We start from the raw sequence: 17,531 nt of genomic DNA on the forward strand, positions 1-17,531 counted from the left end.
TATGCCAAGGAAAAAAGCAAGTAAAAGAAGGGAAAAGAAAAAAGGTGGAGGTGGGGGATGTGGGGGGTGAAGCCACAAAAAAGGGAAAGAGACCACACTTGGTCTACATCACCCTAGATTTAAACCCATATAAATAGTACTTGGAACCCCAAAAATATTTGCTCACCTGCCCTCTGGTTCAGGACTTCTCTCGTGTTGCAATGTATATGGCCTGGAATGAAGCTGTTGACTCTTGGATGTGGGCCTTGAGATCATATAAAGCTGCTGAGATTTCCAGAAGTTACAGGGCTGTAAATTTTCTGCAGAAAGCCTGCACAGTTTGTGTTGTAATGCAAATTTTAAGTCAATATCCATGGGGGTTTTGTAACACGTTCGGAAAACACCCATCCTCAAGAGACTTAGGACAAAACCATTTAGAAAGTATTGGAAACACCACACGCAAGCCCAACTTTTCGCTAGATACTTCGAAAAACAAAGTCACCAAATGGCAAGTACACAGCTCCATGCCTCATTTGATATTTAAGTTATACAGGTGGCTGACTAGTTCTAGCCATTTCACTTACTCAGATGCTTTGAGTGAGCTTTAGAAGAGAGGGGGGTTGGGGGTGGGTTTTTTGGTTTGGTTTTGTTTAAGTGCTGTTGGAAACACAAGGAATAGCAGAGCAGAGAAAGCTCACACAAACTCAGATTTCACCCAAAGGAGCAAACACCACCACAAATTCTTGGACCTGTGGCTCATAACAAGCCCTGAGACACACCTGCCATCAGGCATTAGTTCAGGACCTGCAGTGGTATCTGTAAGACCATGTGTGTATTACAAGTGTGAATAAATTCCTGATTGCCAGCAAGTTGGGAGGGAATAGCTTCTGCATCCCAGTCACAGGCAGAAGCAAAACCAAAAGCACCAATAAAATGCAGTTGAGACCATGAGCAAGCATCACTAGCAGATGACGTGGTGGGTTCTCCAGGCGCTCGCTCTCTTCAGAAAGAGCCCACCAGCCCACTCACTCCTTGGTTCACTTCAGTTTCACTGAAACAAATCACATTCACAGGTAGGAGCAACTTCAGAGGACTAACTCCTACCTCAGTGCTGTAAATTTGAAGTCGGCAGCTGCACCCTGGAGCCACAGGAGAAGACCTAAAACTTGGAGCCACGGGCAGCTTTAGCAAGGCAGAGCACTGAACTGCTGCAATTGAAGTCCTTTGGTAGCAACTCAGGATCAACAAAAAAACCTGGTTTTTCTGTAACCATCGATTGCAGTTGTGACCACACAGGTACTTCCACGCCCAAGAGCGCTGGAAGTGAGCAGGCTTGCATTTCACCCCAGCTGAGCAGAGAAGGACAAAGAAACACCATTAGGAGAGCACATGGACAGGGATTTTCAGAACAGGGCTCTTCCAGAATCCCAGAAGCCTCACACACAACTCCGTCAGACTCACTTCTTCCTCTACAGGGCATGTCAACGCATGAATACACAGCAAATGGGGTAAATACCGCGAGTCAGTTTGGATTTCGGACAGCTGGGGTAGTGGAAAGGAAGGGTTCTTCAGGCATAGCTTTGGTGGCTCTCAGAGGTGGGGACCTCAGCCAGCTCTCGCTCAGGGAAGGGCAGTAAATCTGCTCCTGCTACGCTGGCAGCACCTTATGCTGGGTTCCCTAACTCCCCATCAAATGATTAATAAAACCACATAAGGCAAAGCTATTTTTACTCCCGTGGACACCATTAGAAATGTAAGTCAACCGTTGCAATACAGTGGTTTTTATTATGCAAGTAAAATTATTATCTGTCCTCGAAAGCAGATACTATATATAAAGTCATCAAAAAGGACTTTGAACATGCACTTTAGAAACATACAGATCAATGGGGCTCTTGTTCACCTGCAGTTTAGGCATCTTCCCTCTTAAGGAGGCATTGCACTAATGTGGTGCTGGTATTACACAGCCAAGCTTTCACATACATACCACCAGGCAGCACCCAGCAGCAGCTCCTCCACACAACACAAATTTGCTACACGAGACTGTGCTGCTGCCTATATGTACATACATATGCATGACATTGTGCTGCTGCAATATATACATGCATGTGCATAACGCAAGACAGCTACTCAAGGCTAATAAAAAAAAAATCCTGAATATACGCAACTGACAAAATCATAGCCGCACATTCACGTTTGCCACAGAGAGAAAGACCGCTTTGAAAAATAACACAGCAGATAAGGAAAACGCAGCAGGCAGATTTTTAAACACTTGGGCTTTTAGAGCAATGAATGGTATGGAAGAGACTAAGTTTCTTTGGTTTCTGTCACCAAGTGTTTCATCAGACAATGACTGCGTCAGGAGGAAAGAGGGGGAAGGATACGGGTATGGGTAGGGACTGAATAAAAAGATGCTAACCCTGAGGTTTGGCACTACTTAACATAAAGAGGGAAAACTCGAGTGTCTAGTAAGATTCAGGGTAAGATTTTACAGTCCCTAACCAATATAAAAAAACAAAGCAATTCCTTTCAAGGCAGAATGAGAACAGCCCCACTGCAAACTCTTTCTACTGTAGAGCCACAGCCACCAAGATAACCCGAACTATAACCTCCTCTCCTCCGCAGGACAGCCACCTCCAGCTAAGAGTACCACCCACCAACACTTAAGGCATGTGTGGAGGAGCTCAGGGCCCCAGAGCAGAAAGCTCAAGGGTTGCCCAACTGGCTTTACTACCAGTATCTCTTCTGCCATGAGTATTCACTTCAGTAGGTCCCATTTCCTTCCTTGCCTTGCTCTTGCATCTCATTCCTGCCTCTACACTAGCTTTTCGGTTGAAGCATAGCAACTGTGCCTGCAGACCAGCAAGTAAATAAAATAAAATAATAACAAAAAACACACAAAATGCTAATATAAATTAAGACCTGTATTTTGCCGTACCAGCAACAAGTCAGTCAAGGGTATTATACTTCCAAAAGGACAAAGCCTTTGCAGAACTTCTCAAAAATAAACAACTGTCACCTGAAGTCAAAATCCATGCTAGAAGTTCAAATCATACATAAACGTACACTTTCCACCAGCTTCTGTCTGCTTAATCCCATGGGAGATCAAAGTGCCAGGCTCCAGACTGCACTCTGAAAGCACTTCAGCTGCTATGCTGCCGGAGCACAAAAAGGGTTTTGAAACATATGTAGTTATCTAATAAAACCGAACTACACTCACTAAGACAGCATAAAACAGAAGGCACTGGCCTATGGATTTTGTGTTAACTTAATATTGACAGTTTCAAGCCCAGAAGTATTACTTACAGTGTTAAAAAAAGAAAAAAAAAAAAAGAGAGAGAGAGAGAGAAACAACATGGAAGATTTTTTGTTTCGAAGACCTTATCTTCAAAAAATCAACGAGCAACTCAAGGACTCGAAAAGCTGGTGAAGAAAAGCAAAAACAGCCTGAAAACCTTCAAGCTGCAGTTTTAGGTTACAGGATGACAGCATCCCAGAGTATTTAACAATTTCCACTTAAGTCAAGCTAATAGAAAGATTTAACTTTAATTTCCACTGAAGTACTACCAAAACCTTTCCTTTGGTTTAAGATGGAAAAAGTATTTCCCCTACTTTTTCAGCTTGTTTAGGATACAGAGTTAGGAATGGAGATGAAGCACAAAGAAGGTGCCAAAATTAAGCACGGCTTGACTGATCCAAACTTTCCCCTTGCATTTGGGTCTTCTCAGGGGGGACGATTCCTTCCTCAGCACAGCTTTCTGCCTCTCCCATACGCCAGGCCACAAGCTACCACAAAAGCAAGGCAAACTTGAAACACGTCCCACTTTGACTGTTTGATTCGGACAAACAGGTCGGGATCTTTTATGAAAACCCTCCTCTCTTCCCTGGCCCTAGATTTGCCTTGACCTGACACACTCGTGCCAACCAGCTCTCCTAAAGACAGACCTCTAGCAGGACTGTTCAAGGTCCTCTCATCTTGTTTTTGGAGGGAGAAGTGTTATTACCGCAGCCTGCGGTGGCAACGGAGCGGAATCAAAGCCTGGGCAAGCTCACTGCCATAGTGAAGTGCCACTCGTGTCACCAAGGCCCCTGTTTTGTGCGTGGCACGGGGAACAAGCAGCCCAGCTCCCTCCGCCAGCCGAGCGGGCACCGCTGGCTGTGCATCTCCTCTTGTAACGCCGAGTTCCTGGTTTGCCAAATCAGAAATACACTTCATCATAAAGCAGCTGCTGGGTTAAGACCTGCATTCTTACAAATTTCAAAGCTTGCACGGGTAAAAGACATTTGGGGATTGACCACTGAACTGGTCACGTGCAGCCTTAAAAAAAACCTAGCCCAGTACTATGCTGGTTTTGCAAGTCCTCCCTTTCCTAAGTCCAGGAACAGTCTTTCTTCAAAGCCTTCTGTAACACACTGCTCTTTTATTCATTAGTCTTAACTGCAGCCATTTCCTAATTTCGAAATGCAGTTGTTCATAAATCAAAGTTCAAATGGTGCTTAAAAACAATTTAGTCACTGCAGCTGGTGACCGTTGATGTTTACAACATTGGTAACTTCTTAGCAGGGAAATACCCTTCTGACAACAGCATCAGTCTAGGCGTATCACCAACTACTCTTTGGTTTTAGGTTATCTTCTTGCAGTTTTGTTAGCCTGTAAAGCAGGGTTAGATGGCCAAATACCCACGAAAGCACCAGAGATTAAGCAGCCACTTGTCAGCCAGTGAAGACCTGCAAGGCGAGGAGAGTCAGAAGGTGCTAGGAACGCACATCTGTACTTCATTAAACCGGAATTTGCCAAATATCCCACAAACCAGAGGAGAATTTCTGCTCTAGGGAACCACCTGGCTCCAGTTAACTTTTCTGTCCAGTCTCCCACCCTACACATCTACAAGTGCAGCCAGATTGCCTAAGGGCACCTCCCTGAAGTGCTCCTCGACACCAAGGGGGAACTAACGTAACTTGCACACCCTTTCTTTTTCCTTATGTAAAAGCTATGTCTGCACGTGGCTGTTTGTGATAAAGCACAATGATAACAAGTCCCTTCTTAAAGTTGTCCTCCTCAAGTATACAAAAAAAGGATGGTGTCACTTAAAATAAATAATAAAAAAAAAGCTCAAGAATGAAAAGGTATCAATGTATAAAAGTATTTTAAGGGTGAGCATCAAGAGGATGGTGCCAGGCCCTTTTCAGCAGCACCAAGCAACAGGACAAGGGGCAAGGAACACAAATGGCAGCACAAGAAGTTCCATCTGAATATGAGTAAGAATTTCTTTGCCTTGAAGGTGACAGAGCGCTGGGACAGGCTGCCCGGAGAAGGCTGTGGGGTCTTCTCTGGACACATTCAAAGGCAATCCTGTGCCACCTGCTGTGGGTGAACCTGCTTTAGCAGAGGGTTGGACTAGATGATCTCCAGAGGTCCCTTCCAACCCCAGCCATTCTGTGATACTGTGATGCAGTTCCATACGTACCCTCCCAAACATCTCCTCCAACACATATTTAATCAAAGAGAAGGGATCAACACAGGATTTCAAACAAACTTTCAAGAGAAGTTTTCATTTTTTGTTATTATTTTTAATTTTCTCTATTTTACAGTCACCTTTCCTATATGCAATAATTGAGCAGCAGAAACACTGCAGAGCAAACCCAAGTACCTGGACAGCAGCACCGTGGTAAGCACCAACATCATCCACACCATAGCTCTGCCATCACTAGACCAGGAGGACCAACGAACAGAGCAGTATGACCAGGCTTTTCAAGCAAGCTACTTCTGTTTCATTAATAATATATAAAGAAAAACAGGTTTCTCAGTCATATAATCCGTAAGCATTAGCAAATTCATGGAACATTTCTGTCACCACACAATGTGGACAAGAAGAGTCCATCACGTTGACCAGTGTAAGGATATGGAAGAGCATGGGGGTGACTTATTATAACACAAAGAAAAAAAAAAAAAAAAAAAAAAGAAAGAGAAAAAAAGGGAGTTGGGTAAGGAAAAAAGTGGTAAGGGTTGATGAGGTCCTCTGCAGCATTCAGAAAGATTGTTTCTTCTCTATTACCCAAGTAATTTCTTACATACTATGAACTACCATACTGCAAATACATGATGTAGGAACCGATTTAAACAGTTACCTCCTTGCTAGTCTGCCTCCAAGGATTAAAACCACCCAGCAATGACATCCCCAAGCCTGAAGAAAGAGGCAAGCAGGCCTGTTAAGTATTCATTTCCACAGGGAAACACCAAGGTTGTCCAAAAACCAGACAATTAAAACCAGTCAAAATTTATGAACGGAAAGTCCAGAGGAGGAAAATAGGGGCAGAGAAAAAAACCCTGCGTGCTCTCTAGTGTTTTATCAACATTTATTGATTTATTTTAAAAGTTGGGTAGAACATCAGAAATTAATAGACTGCCATATGCCCATGTGCTGCATCTGCCACAGCAATTTATTCTTATAGTTATTTTATTACCTTCTTTGGGAACTGAATGAGATAAGGATCGGCATCCTGACACTTGGAAATTAGCTCATTTCCATGACTGTCAGCAGGAAAGCAGGAATTAATCCTCTAATTTCAGCCTGAAAAATAGTGAGAGCAAGTCTAATGAAGAAAAAGTTTCTGTGTTTATAAGGGCCGGGGGGGGAGCGTTTGGAAGAGCGGTGGCCTTATTATGCTGGCAGGCCTACAGCCCATGAGATCAATGTTTTGATGAGCACAAGGACTGGTGCCAAAGGGGGACGGGAAGAAGAAGAAGAGACTTCGATGAGCTGAAAGCGTGGAGAGAGGAAGAGGCAGGGAAGTGGTTTGAGAATGAACTAGGTCAGGGGTGGGTTTAGGACAATGGAAAACAGAACATGCTTGTGCAGGAGCATCAGAGCTAGGGAGGACCTTAGATAGGGGTCCTGAAGGCCGGGAGGAGTGATGAAAGGAGGGAATATCGTCACTCTCACCTACAAGTGCGAGAAAGATACTAAGGGGGGCGGTGGGGAATTGAAATTAAAAACAAAACAAGAGGATTTGCAGCGGACCTTGCACGCAAGACAGCATACGCTTTACAGTTTTCCTAACTGCTAGACAAACCTTCACCAAGAGGGTTTCACAAGGGAACAAATAAAAGCTCAGCTTATTTCCAGGAACAGCCTTATAACTATTTCAAAGATCTCTAGCTAGGTACCAGCAATTTTAAACAAAGGGCTGATAAGACTGTTGTGGGGTTTGGGGTTGTTGCTTTTTTTGTAACGCCTCTCCAAAAGACATTCTGCACATTAGCACCATGAAGTCATGTCCCACCCCAAGCCTGAGTTTGCCAAAGGGATTTATTTCTGGGCTTGCAGTCCGCTTCGAGGTGGGAGCTCCATTTCAGCGCTGACATTGCCTGGCTCGCGATCCTGCTGCAGTCACCGTTTCTAGGTCAGAAAGTACAAACCTACTGTCTAAAAGTGTAGATAATTCTGCAGGAAAGGACTCCCATGTTTGCAGATATGGGAAGATGATTCTTTAACAGGTTCAACTTGACTGGAGTTTTCTTATTAAAAAAAAAAAAAAGAAAAAGAAAAAACACAACACCGACACCAAATAATTAAATGTAAAGACAAATCTGTATCCCTTTACATAAATACACTCATCACAGCAACCTTGGGAATAAACCACGTGCTTGCACAAAGAAACCTGCAGATATCGCTCTCTTGAACACATGCCCAAACCTATACATTCAAAGAGTTCAGAGAGGTCTGAGGGATTGAAAGGAAAAGAACAGCAACTTCTCATCTCCCACCTAAACCACAGGGTCTCTCCCCAGAGTCTGAGCCTCGACCATTGAACCCAGTTTCAAGAGGATCTGCTCGAAGCAGTGGCTCGCACACTTGCCTCAGTCTTGTGTTCCAAACTGCGAACAAAGCCTCTCTTAAATGTGGTTTGATTGACGCAAATCAAGAGCTGAGCGGGTGATTCATAGTTGTCAGACCGTAACACTTGCATAAAAACAGCATGTGGACAAAGTCGCTGATGCACTCAAATGCTCGGCACTATGATGAAAGGCATTAGAGTCAATCGCAGACCACTCACAATAAGGTGTGGGGGTTTTTATTCCCCTTCCTCCCCCCTAAAAGACATTTTGGATTTTCCTAGGTAACAGAGTTGTAATAAATCTTCAGGCACAAATGTGTAATTAGCATCTTGCTGTACTTCCCTACAGCTTGGCAGGAAAGATTAATATGTCAAATACAGTTAAGGCATAATCCCAGCGGAGTTCAGGGATAACCCGTAACCAGACTCCACTGATTTCCTGCAGTTTGACAGTAGGGCTGCCACACCATCAGACATGTATTTTGACCTTTCTATTCCCAACCTAAGTCTACTCCCTCTCCCTCCACAGTAAAGACATTCCCCCTTCTCTTTTCCTTTCCCATGAGCTTCACAGGAGCATGAAGAGCAGGATCAGACAGGTCTGTGGCTGGGGACAAAACCATTTTGCCCCGTTTCATAAGGGTGCCTTGAGGAAAGAGAAAAATGCAGCATCTGACCTGACCCCAAGCTACAACTCTTCTTCTTGCTGACCCTGAACTGGTCCCACTTTCCTTGCACTTCACGCAGGCTCTGCATAGGCTATTCACCGACGTAGGTAAACCTCGGATCTTTCTATACTCTCCATGCATCTCAATCCACCTTGCCGAGAAAAGACACCATGAATGGCAAACATGACCCGACTCCATAAATTCATCCTCGAGCAGCCCAGTTGGAAAGCCTGCAGTCTTGAGCCATACCATACCACTAGGCAGCTGCAGCCCTCTCTTGAAGGAGCCAACATCCTTTTTCAGGAAAATGGTTGAGCCAGAAGCACACTTCTTACTTCAGTAAAGCCCCGTCTGCCCCACAAGTAGAGATGGGTACCCTACCCCACACCCACAGGGCTTAGGAAAGCGCTCAGGGAAGTCAGACCTGGCTAGACTCTGGATTTTCAAATTTGGGAGAAACAGCATGGATCAAAGGCCTCGGTTCTCCTCCTAGCTGGAAGAGGGTGGGAACTGGGGGAACGAGCTGCTAGGCCACAGGAGGGTCCCTGACATCAGCAGCAGGCTGGTGCTGTGCTGCTGTAGCTCTCCCCACCACACACAAAGAGAGCATACAAACTTCTACCGCAATTAACTCATGAAAATGACACCATTATGTTCCTGCAAACAATTAGGAAACAGAAGAGAATATACAAAGATCCTGTCAACAACACAAAATAAACCAAAGATATTGTTTCATACTAATCTTTTCATAAACCATTTCAAAACAAATGTGACTGTAGGTAGGAAGATCCAAACAAGCATGACTTCTGAAGTGACTCTTAAATCCAAGATGCACCTTGATGATACTCAGGTTCCCAAGGCACCCAGAACAACATGTACCTCCTCTCCAGCAATGTGCCTATTGAGACACCATCTTTCCCTTTGAGGGACTGGAAAAAGGTGTCAAGATCTGCCCAGTGGCCTGCACCAGATTCTCCTCCACCTTCAGCTCTGCTACCAACCCAAAGCCTCTGGATTCTGTGCCGGCTTTGCTGGAACAAGCCCATGTTCTGCACCCGAGCTCTCAAAAGAGACTTCCTTATCCATGCATCACCCACAGCCCTCCAGCTCCTGGTGTTGCCATCACCACTTGCATTTCCCAGCTCCTCACCTCTCCTTTCAGCTGCAGCATGGACCCCACTGTCTTGCAATGACCCAGGGAAAGTAGCTCCCCCAGCTTTTTTCAGGAGTGTGTAAAGAGAAGGCTAAGCAATGGAAGTGCCCACCATCGCTAGTCCACAAGACTCACTTCCTCCCACCATTTTCTTAAAGTCAGATGGGAAAAAAAAAAAAAAAACCAAAAAACAAAAAAACCCAACCACTAAATCGAGCTGGCAGCATCATCCAGGATCCTGGGAGAAAACGGAGCCGAAACAGCAAGTACCTTAGACACAGGGCACATCCACATGAACATTTCAATTTGGGCCACTGCATTTCAAAAGGGCAACTCCTGGGACTCACCACTTAAGCCACGTTCTGGTTCCTACTCAGGGACATTTCAGCACACAAACTAGATTTCTCTGCAGAAAAATTAACCCAGAAAAGGTACTCTGAGAGCATGCCTAATGGACTTTCTCCACTCATGGATATTCAGTCCACACAAGGAGATCAAAGCCGATGCAAAGCGAGCCCCTGTGAGACATGCCCACCCTCCAGCACCAGCCCCTTCCCAGCATGGACACAGCCCATGTCACCAGGTCTGCTCCTGCACCGAGCTGCCCACCCAGGGCCCCTCCACAGCCTGGACCCTCTGCCACTTACTCATTGCCGTATTTAAACAGTGCTGCTCCGCTACAAAGAAGCCACTTAAACTGAAGAGTAAGAGCTTTCAGTAATACACCCCCTTCCACCTGGCTCAAAAGGCACAAGTCCCAAAGGCTGGAGGTGCTCAAGTTCAACATCTCCACATCGCTGCAGCTGGGACCAGCCTAAGGACAAGCCATCCCACCAACACAAGAATATCAGATCTAACTCACCAGGATGAAAATAATTAGACGGGGGGGGGGGGGGGGGGGGGGGGGGGGGGGCAGAAAACAAGGAAAGAAGATTTCTCGGAAACACGTTACCATGAAAGAGTAAATTACAGCAAGCTTAATACCGCAGCGCTGCAGTTGTCACCCCTCCTCGGTTTCTGATTTAGTCATCATTAGGAAAACACAACTCAAAGCAGAAAACTCTCATGAAGTTAGTTGATAAAGCGCTGTGGCACGTTGCTAAGAAGTAGATTAAAAAGCTAATTTGACTCAATATTTTTCAGTATAAACACATTTGGTTCCACGTTGGTTTCAAGTGCTATGTCAAACATACGAGCCAGGACAGCTGAATAGACTCTAGAGCTGCAGGTATTACAAGCCACTGAGATAACAGACACCCAAAAACGCAATTAAGGCTGCAGACAACGAGGTGCTATCAAAGGGACTGCACTAGAACAGACTCTTTAATCTGAGCTTCCAAAACCTAAGAACTGCTATTTTTCATAGTTAGCTCCCAGGAAACTCCCTTTTCTCTCTTTAAATTATCTGGTGGGAAGACTTTTTTTCGAGTAGTACTGAGTTCTCAATTGCTATGAGCAACCTAATCTGCACCCAAGGCAGTTACGGCAGATTCCCTGCGCCCCCCACCCCCCCCACACACCCCGTTACACTGCTGCCCAAGAGCCTGGCAGGACGCAACTTCAGCTGTGCTCTCCGAACAACAGATCGCTTCTTATTTCCTTGGCCGAATGAAGAAAGGAAGGGATTTTTGCAGGCAGGACCCTACAACCAGCTGTCTGCAAGTGTCAACAGCTGGAAGCCGATACACATTATCTTAAAAATAGAGAAGGCAGCAGAAGATAACACATGAAGATCAGGACAAGGTGACAGACAAGAGCAAATAAATACTTTCAAATATAGCAAATTTCAATAGCTCTTAGGGTTTGGGTTTTAGGAAACCATCAGTATGACTAACATATTTAGGAAGTCCAGAAATGAAATCTTGCGTTGTTTTTGGCTTAATGCAGGAAATCAGCTTTAATGACAACCTACAGTTAGCTCTGTAGTAATTTTCTTTCTACTTCATTGACATACATGACAAGACTTTATTAGCAGGGCCAAAATTAAAAACAAAACATTTTTCCCAGCTGCAAAGAATGCTTAAGCATTCATTGACACCTCGAGAAGAGAGACAAAAAAATTATTTCAAAGCAATTCCATCACCGTTTTGTATTTCAGTTTTTCCTCATATTTTAACATCAGAAGTTTTATACTTTGTACACCCATGACCACAGTTTTCTCATCATCAAGATTAATGAAAAATTACTTTCATAAAGGGCATTATGTATTGTTATATCACAAATAAAATTATGACTTTAACTCACAAAACCAGTAAAAACAGACTCAAAAGGAATACCACCAGGCAACATGGATTCTGACTTTGCTCAAAGGCTTTAGGATTTCACACAATCCAATTACTAGCATTAGAAAATTGAAGATTTTTATAGGGTGGGAAGTGATTTTGATTTAAAGCACTTTCCCCATATTTGCCACCTAAACACCACACTATTCATGCTTATGTATGGGGAGTGGGGGAAACTCCAGACACCAGTACTGAAACAAGTGTTGGTGCAGTACCACCCCCACGACTTTGTCCCTCATCTCCTCCCAAACAAGGTCATTATTGCACATTTTGTTTGCTCTTATGTCAAATACCTCATTTTATTGGCTTTTTAGGGGCTTTGGTGCTACTTCAAGCTACTCTGGGCTCCCTTTGAGAAGCCAGAGGCAATTCAGGATCCCCACCATCGTACAGCTCAAGAACTTCCTATAGGACTCACCTAAACCATAAGCAATACTCAAGATGCTTCTGAAATGCCACTGTTGGGACCCCACTGACCAGCCAACCCCACAGCCGCCCACCCCACTGATTTTTCCACTGCCCTAGATTGGCACAAAGCATGGTTTGAGGAACATTGTTGGCAGAAAGATTTTAAAAAAAAAAAAAAAAAGTTTAAGGGATGCCTGGCCGCCTAAAAACTTTGCTAGATGCAGCTGTCCCCTTTAAAATTATGGGAAGATTATTTGATATCAAACAGCAAACTAACTCAGAGTGGGCTAAAACCATTTCAGTTCTTAAAAACATTACTTTTTGTCTTTTTGTTTTGGTGGTGGTTTTTTGGTTTGGGTATCTTTCTGGGTTTTTTGCAAACAGAGAAAAGACCTGGTGCAACCTGAGGTCATTTCTTCTGAATTTGATTTTTTTTTAGAGGGCTTACACATCACCAGAGGTTAAAACTGTTCAAGAACAGAATTCAAAAACAGTTCTCCCAAGCAAATCCTATTTTCGTCATGCTTTCCAGTTGCCTCAGAAGTCTTCCAGACAAGCCTAGCACGCTGGTACCCCTACAAGGAAGAGCTTCTTTGCATGCTACAACAAAAGAAAAAAGAAAAGAAAAAAAAAGAAAAAGGCCTCTAGAAGCACCATTCACAACCAAAGCCAGACAACTTACTACCAGTAATTAGGATACGGCAATGAGACCAGTTGACAATTGGGAAGAAAAAAGGCTGTCTTGTTTATTTACAAGGGGTCTCACTTCTAGTGGAGATTTTATTTTTATACCTGTGCAATAACAACCTACCTTCCTTTCTCCCAAACACCTGTCTTCTAACAGTCTTGAATTTATTTAAAAAAAAAAAAAAAAGACAGCAAATTACAGCATCTAGTGAGTAATGTGGTTGAAGGTTTTATTGACACTTGTTTGGCATGACCAGGACAGCTCTTCCAGCTTTACCACTTGTGAATAAAGGGCACATTTAAAAACTAAAGCCAATAAAACATATATGCTACATAAATATGAGAAGTATATTCAGAGTGCAGATCTTTTCTAGGGTGTTGCCCCCACCACCTCAATTAACTTTAAGTGGTGGCAAGAACTGGATAAGCAGCAAGGGCAGCGCTAGATAATTTATTGCCACGTTAGAGATCTCAGAACAGCAAACAAGATTAAAGACATCGGTACAAGGAACTATGCTCACACCTCTGGAAGAGTTGCATATAAATTTCCAATTATCAAACCTGAAGCAGAAGTATAGGTTGCTTGCTTTGGGGTTTTTATTGTTTGGTTGGGGGTTTTTGTTTTAGAAATTTAAAGCAGGGATGATGTTTGAAAACCTGATTTGGAAGAAAGAAAGAATGCAAAACCCCTAAAAGATTTTGCTTGAGCCCTTCTGTCTGACATTAGAGAACCTCTGCTTTAGAAATAGAAAGGAGGAGGAATAGAGAAAGGAATAATAGATAATGATTATGGAAAGGAAATTGTTTTGCTAAATTGCCAGAGTCCTGTTACGTCAGGAAGTTACCCAAACAAGTGATCCTGCAGCACAGCAAAACCCTCCCAGGACTCCCCAATATAACTTCAGTGGGAATGGTCCCGTAAGAACTTCCCAAAGCCCTGTTATGGTAAAGAAAAACATCCCAATTTACTGGAAGTCAGCAAGAGCAGAGTCCTTGACACGGTCATCAATGTCTTCATCTGGCTCCAAAAAGCTTACTGCGGAAGTATGGCTGACGGTACAATTTAGGAACATGAAAACTTTACTGTCTGTGTAATGAGTTACTAGTATGAGGGATGAAGTAATTAAAAATCAGGGATCACCATAAACACCATGGGTCAAGGCTGCAGTGCCTTGACTCCTCTCTCTATTTTGTAGCCGACGCTCTTAGTACTGGTTTGGTGGTTTTTTTGGCAAGCTTGCCAAAGGTTCTGCCTGATTCAAAACATATCAGCCACTTAAATAAAGTATTAAGACCTCCATGCAGAAACGTATGTCCAGAGCTGACCTCAAGCACGTTGCTGACAGGTGCGGTTTTAATCATGACTTAAAGAATCACCACCTCCACATATTTAACATAAAACTGCAAAGAATTTTCTAGACAGACTAGGAACAGGAGTTGCTACAAGAGTCCCCGAAGAGCTTTCGCTAATAAATCATTTATATTGCTTGAGTACCAGTTTGGCAATTAGGGGACGAAAGAAGAAGCGTTATTTAATGCATGAAATTCAGTATAGCAGAGCTCCAGGTAAGGCAGGAACACGTTTCAACACACACACCACCCCCCAAAAAAACAAGTGGGAGTAGAGAGACTCTCGCGGCACCTGCTTTCACCACTGTGGGAACTACTCTCACTTAAAAGAGCCACTTACCGCGTCCCTGCTTGCACCAGGAGAACACAAAGGCGCTCAAGTTGGCACTTCTCGGAAGACGCTGCTGCTTGGTGTTGCAGCTATTTATAGCCAGCACAGTTCAAGGTGCATGCTGCTGCAGACAAGCGAACAGCTTGTTTTCGCAGTAATTGATCTATACGGCACAGATTATATAAACAGTTGTTTCTTGCTCATTTCCACTCCACCGGCATCTCCCATGATAAAAATGCACTTGTCAATACGGCAGCTGCTCTCAAACGGCAGAGCTGTTAGCAGCTGCAAGGTCTTTAACTGGGAACTCTAGGTGAGTTTTGGAAAGATGTTCAGAAAATACAGCTGCAAAGCCTTCGCGTGCAGCTGTATGCAGACACAGCAGAGAGCGGTAATCTCTTTCCACACTATTCTTCTGCTGTTTAAAAAAACAAAGCAAATTTTCTGTTTCGCTCACCGTAAATCTTTGCTTAAGCATATCTACACTAGTCTCTATCAATATTTTGACGGTAAACTTGGTACACTGGTTCTGTTTTCAGAAAAAACGGTCTGATTTCTTTTAAAGCTATTACTTCCACTTCCAAAGGTTGCTATTTTCTGTAATTTTATCCTTACCTTTCTGCATCTCTGCATAGAAGACACAGCTATGTTGTGCCCTGGAAGCAAACGCAGCGTGTCCAAAGCTGACCACCTCTCTCTTTTCAGTGCTGTAGGACTGTAACATACCGCTCGGCAGGGTTGTGAACCAGCCTGCCTTAAAACAGTCTTGTGCAGGACCAACCCTCAAATGTCAAATGAAGCGTTTCACTTCTTAAGACTGTGGGAAAAATCAACGCCGGCAGCAAAAACCCAAACCACCGCGTGTGAGACCGCCTTCTTCTGGGGACTGCTGCCGCTCAGGCTTGGAGCACCAGGAATAGCTGGTGACCGTGCAGACAGAGATCAATGGGTGAGGTGGTCAAAGGTACGTGATAAACAACTCGTTACTGCAACGGCTCACGTTTAGTGCTAAATACATATGCACAGACTACAACTAAATCTGCCTTTGCAATTAACACTGGTCTGGAAACATAATGAAATGCAGACAACCCTCCTTCCCCTCCCAGCCCCTTGGAGAGAAAAAAAAAAAAAAAAAGAAAGAAAGAAAATGTCTTCTTGCACCTATTTATTAAGCTAGCTCTGTGCCAGGCTGGGAAGCTGCTTTTACTACCACTGCCATCCTCACAGGAGGAGCAGGACACAGGACTGGAGCCACATCTTCTGCAGGGCCAACCCAGCAGAGCACCTGCCTCTGCTGCTGCTGCTACCCAACAGCACACTCCAGCCACCGTATCGGAGCAAATGCAGGCTGGGAAGCTGCTACAAACTGGTGGAGAAGAAGCAACTGAGTTGTTCACCATATGTGTAACTGCTTTGTTCTACCTGGCATCAACAAGGTAACATCTCATCTCTTTTAGTTTAATCAGATTTTCAGAGCTTCATCAGAGCAGGACCCAAAAGGTACAGTTTAACTCTATGGTATGAAGAATGTCCCCTGCACTATGATACCTAATCACTTTTCCATCTTAAAATTTAATGACAGCTTGGAGGAGAGAAACAAGGCTGGAACCTGGTTAGCATACATTCAGAGCTTGGAGCCCTGAAACTCACTTTCTTCCACAGATAGAAGCCGCTGGAAGAGAGGAGAAAAAACAACACCAAACTTGTTTTCCCATCAGTGATTTACCCCGTTTAATTTTCCTAGCTGTGCATTGCTAAATCAATGCTTACCTAAAGAGCTGCCTGCCTGTTGAGCAATACAGTCTATAACTGTGTTGCAACTGAAGCTGAGAGCGCAGGATGACACACTCAGGAATACCTCCTCTCCTTGCAAGCTCCCTCTGGTTCAGCTCTGATAACTCAGCTCCGCTTCTCAGGATGACAGAAGGAAAAGTGCAGAATACACCTATTGCAGAGATGACTGCAATGAACACCACTGCTGTGCTCCTTTGTTCAGCTCTGGGTTTAGCAACTCATTTCTCTACCTTTATGGAGTAGCTTCTGTCCTTAACCACAAGTATTCGTTTTGTGATAAGCACGCACATCACGCTTAACCCTGGCAACAAGTCCATGGGCCTTTGCAGAGCACCTCAGGAGAAAGGGGTGAGAAGCCCACAGATATTACTTCTCAGGAATGACACTACAAAGAGAGACAGTAGAGCTTTCTTTCTTCACTATGCCTTGAGACTTGGAAGCCCATCTCACAGAGCTGAATCAAGTCCTGGCTCTATCCTGCAACAGCATCGCTGATCGAGATGTTTATTTCACAGAGCTTTTCAGGGATTCATACAATAACAGTAGCAAACAACCACACGCAAAGGTTAATACTGGGTGTTGCTAGAGAAAACTCACCTCTTCCAGTTGAGGCAGCAGTGTACTACATTAGCTTAGAGGAGAAAAAAAATTGGGGGGTTCTATTGCAATTAGTTCAGATGTAAACACCTTCGAACAGGAGCTTATTCCACGATATGATGTGGAAAGCACAGCTGAATTGTAATGCCGTGCCCCATGGAGATGATGACAGGTCAGACGTCTAACGCCCAAATCAGCAGTCAGGAATGTCAGTTACACCAAAATGCCTTTGAACAGAGGAGTGAAGAACACCGTTTTACAGGGACCATGTGACCACTTAAACATTCGTAAATCCCCCATAAAAGCTAGAGACTATTTTTCATCAATTTTAAAAACAACAACCAAACTAAGGGTAGTGCATTAGTCAGGAACATACATTCACTCCCCTGATGTCTTTCAGGGTTCACAAGGTTCTCATCTGAGCATTTGCCTTAACACCTAGAGGA

General features: G+C 44.0%; 1 protein-coding gene across 13 annotated transcripts in view; it reads right to left on the reverse strand.

Annotated features, from left to right (window-relative positions):
- The window catches only part of HDAC4 (histone deacetylase 4), a 267,149-nt gene that overhangs the window by 188,812 nt on the left and 60,806 nt on the right, over positions 1-17,531 (reverse strand). For 5 of the 13 annotated variants that reach the window (XM_037398251.1, XM_037398245.1, XM_037398246.1 and 2 more), the window contains exon 1: positions 15,310-15,648. The exons of 4 other annotated variants lie outside the window; for them this stretch is intronic. In XM_037398251.1, coding sequence (XP_037254148.1) covers positions 15,310-15,418 — 109 coding nt within the window. In that variant the 5' untranslated portion in view covers positions 15,419-15,648. Of the gene's footprint in view, positions 1-14,703; positions 15,192-15,309; positions 15,649-17,531 lie in introns of those variants that run through there. 4 more of the 13 variants (XM_037398248.1, XM_037398250.1, XM_037398247.1 and 1 more) reach the window with 2 other exon arrangements.

The sequence above is a fragment of the Falco rusticolus genome, chromosome 8, assembly GCF_015220075.1.
Source record: "Falco rusticolus isolate bFalRus1 chromosome 8, bFalRus1.pri, whole genome shotgun sequence".
NCBI lineage: Eukaryota > Metazoa > Chordata > Aves > Falconiformes > Falconidae > Falco > Falco rusticolus.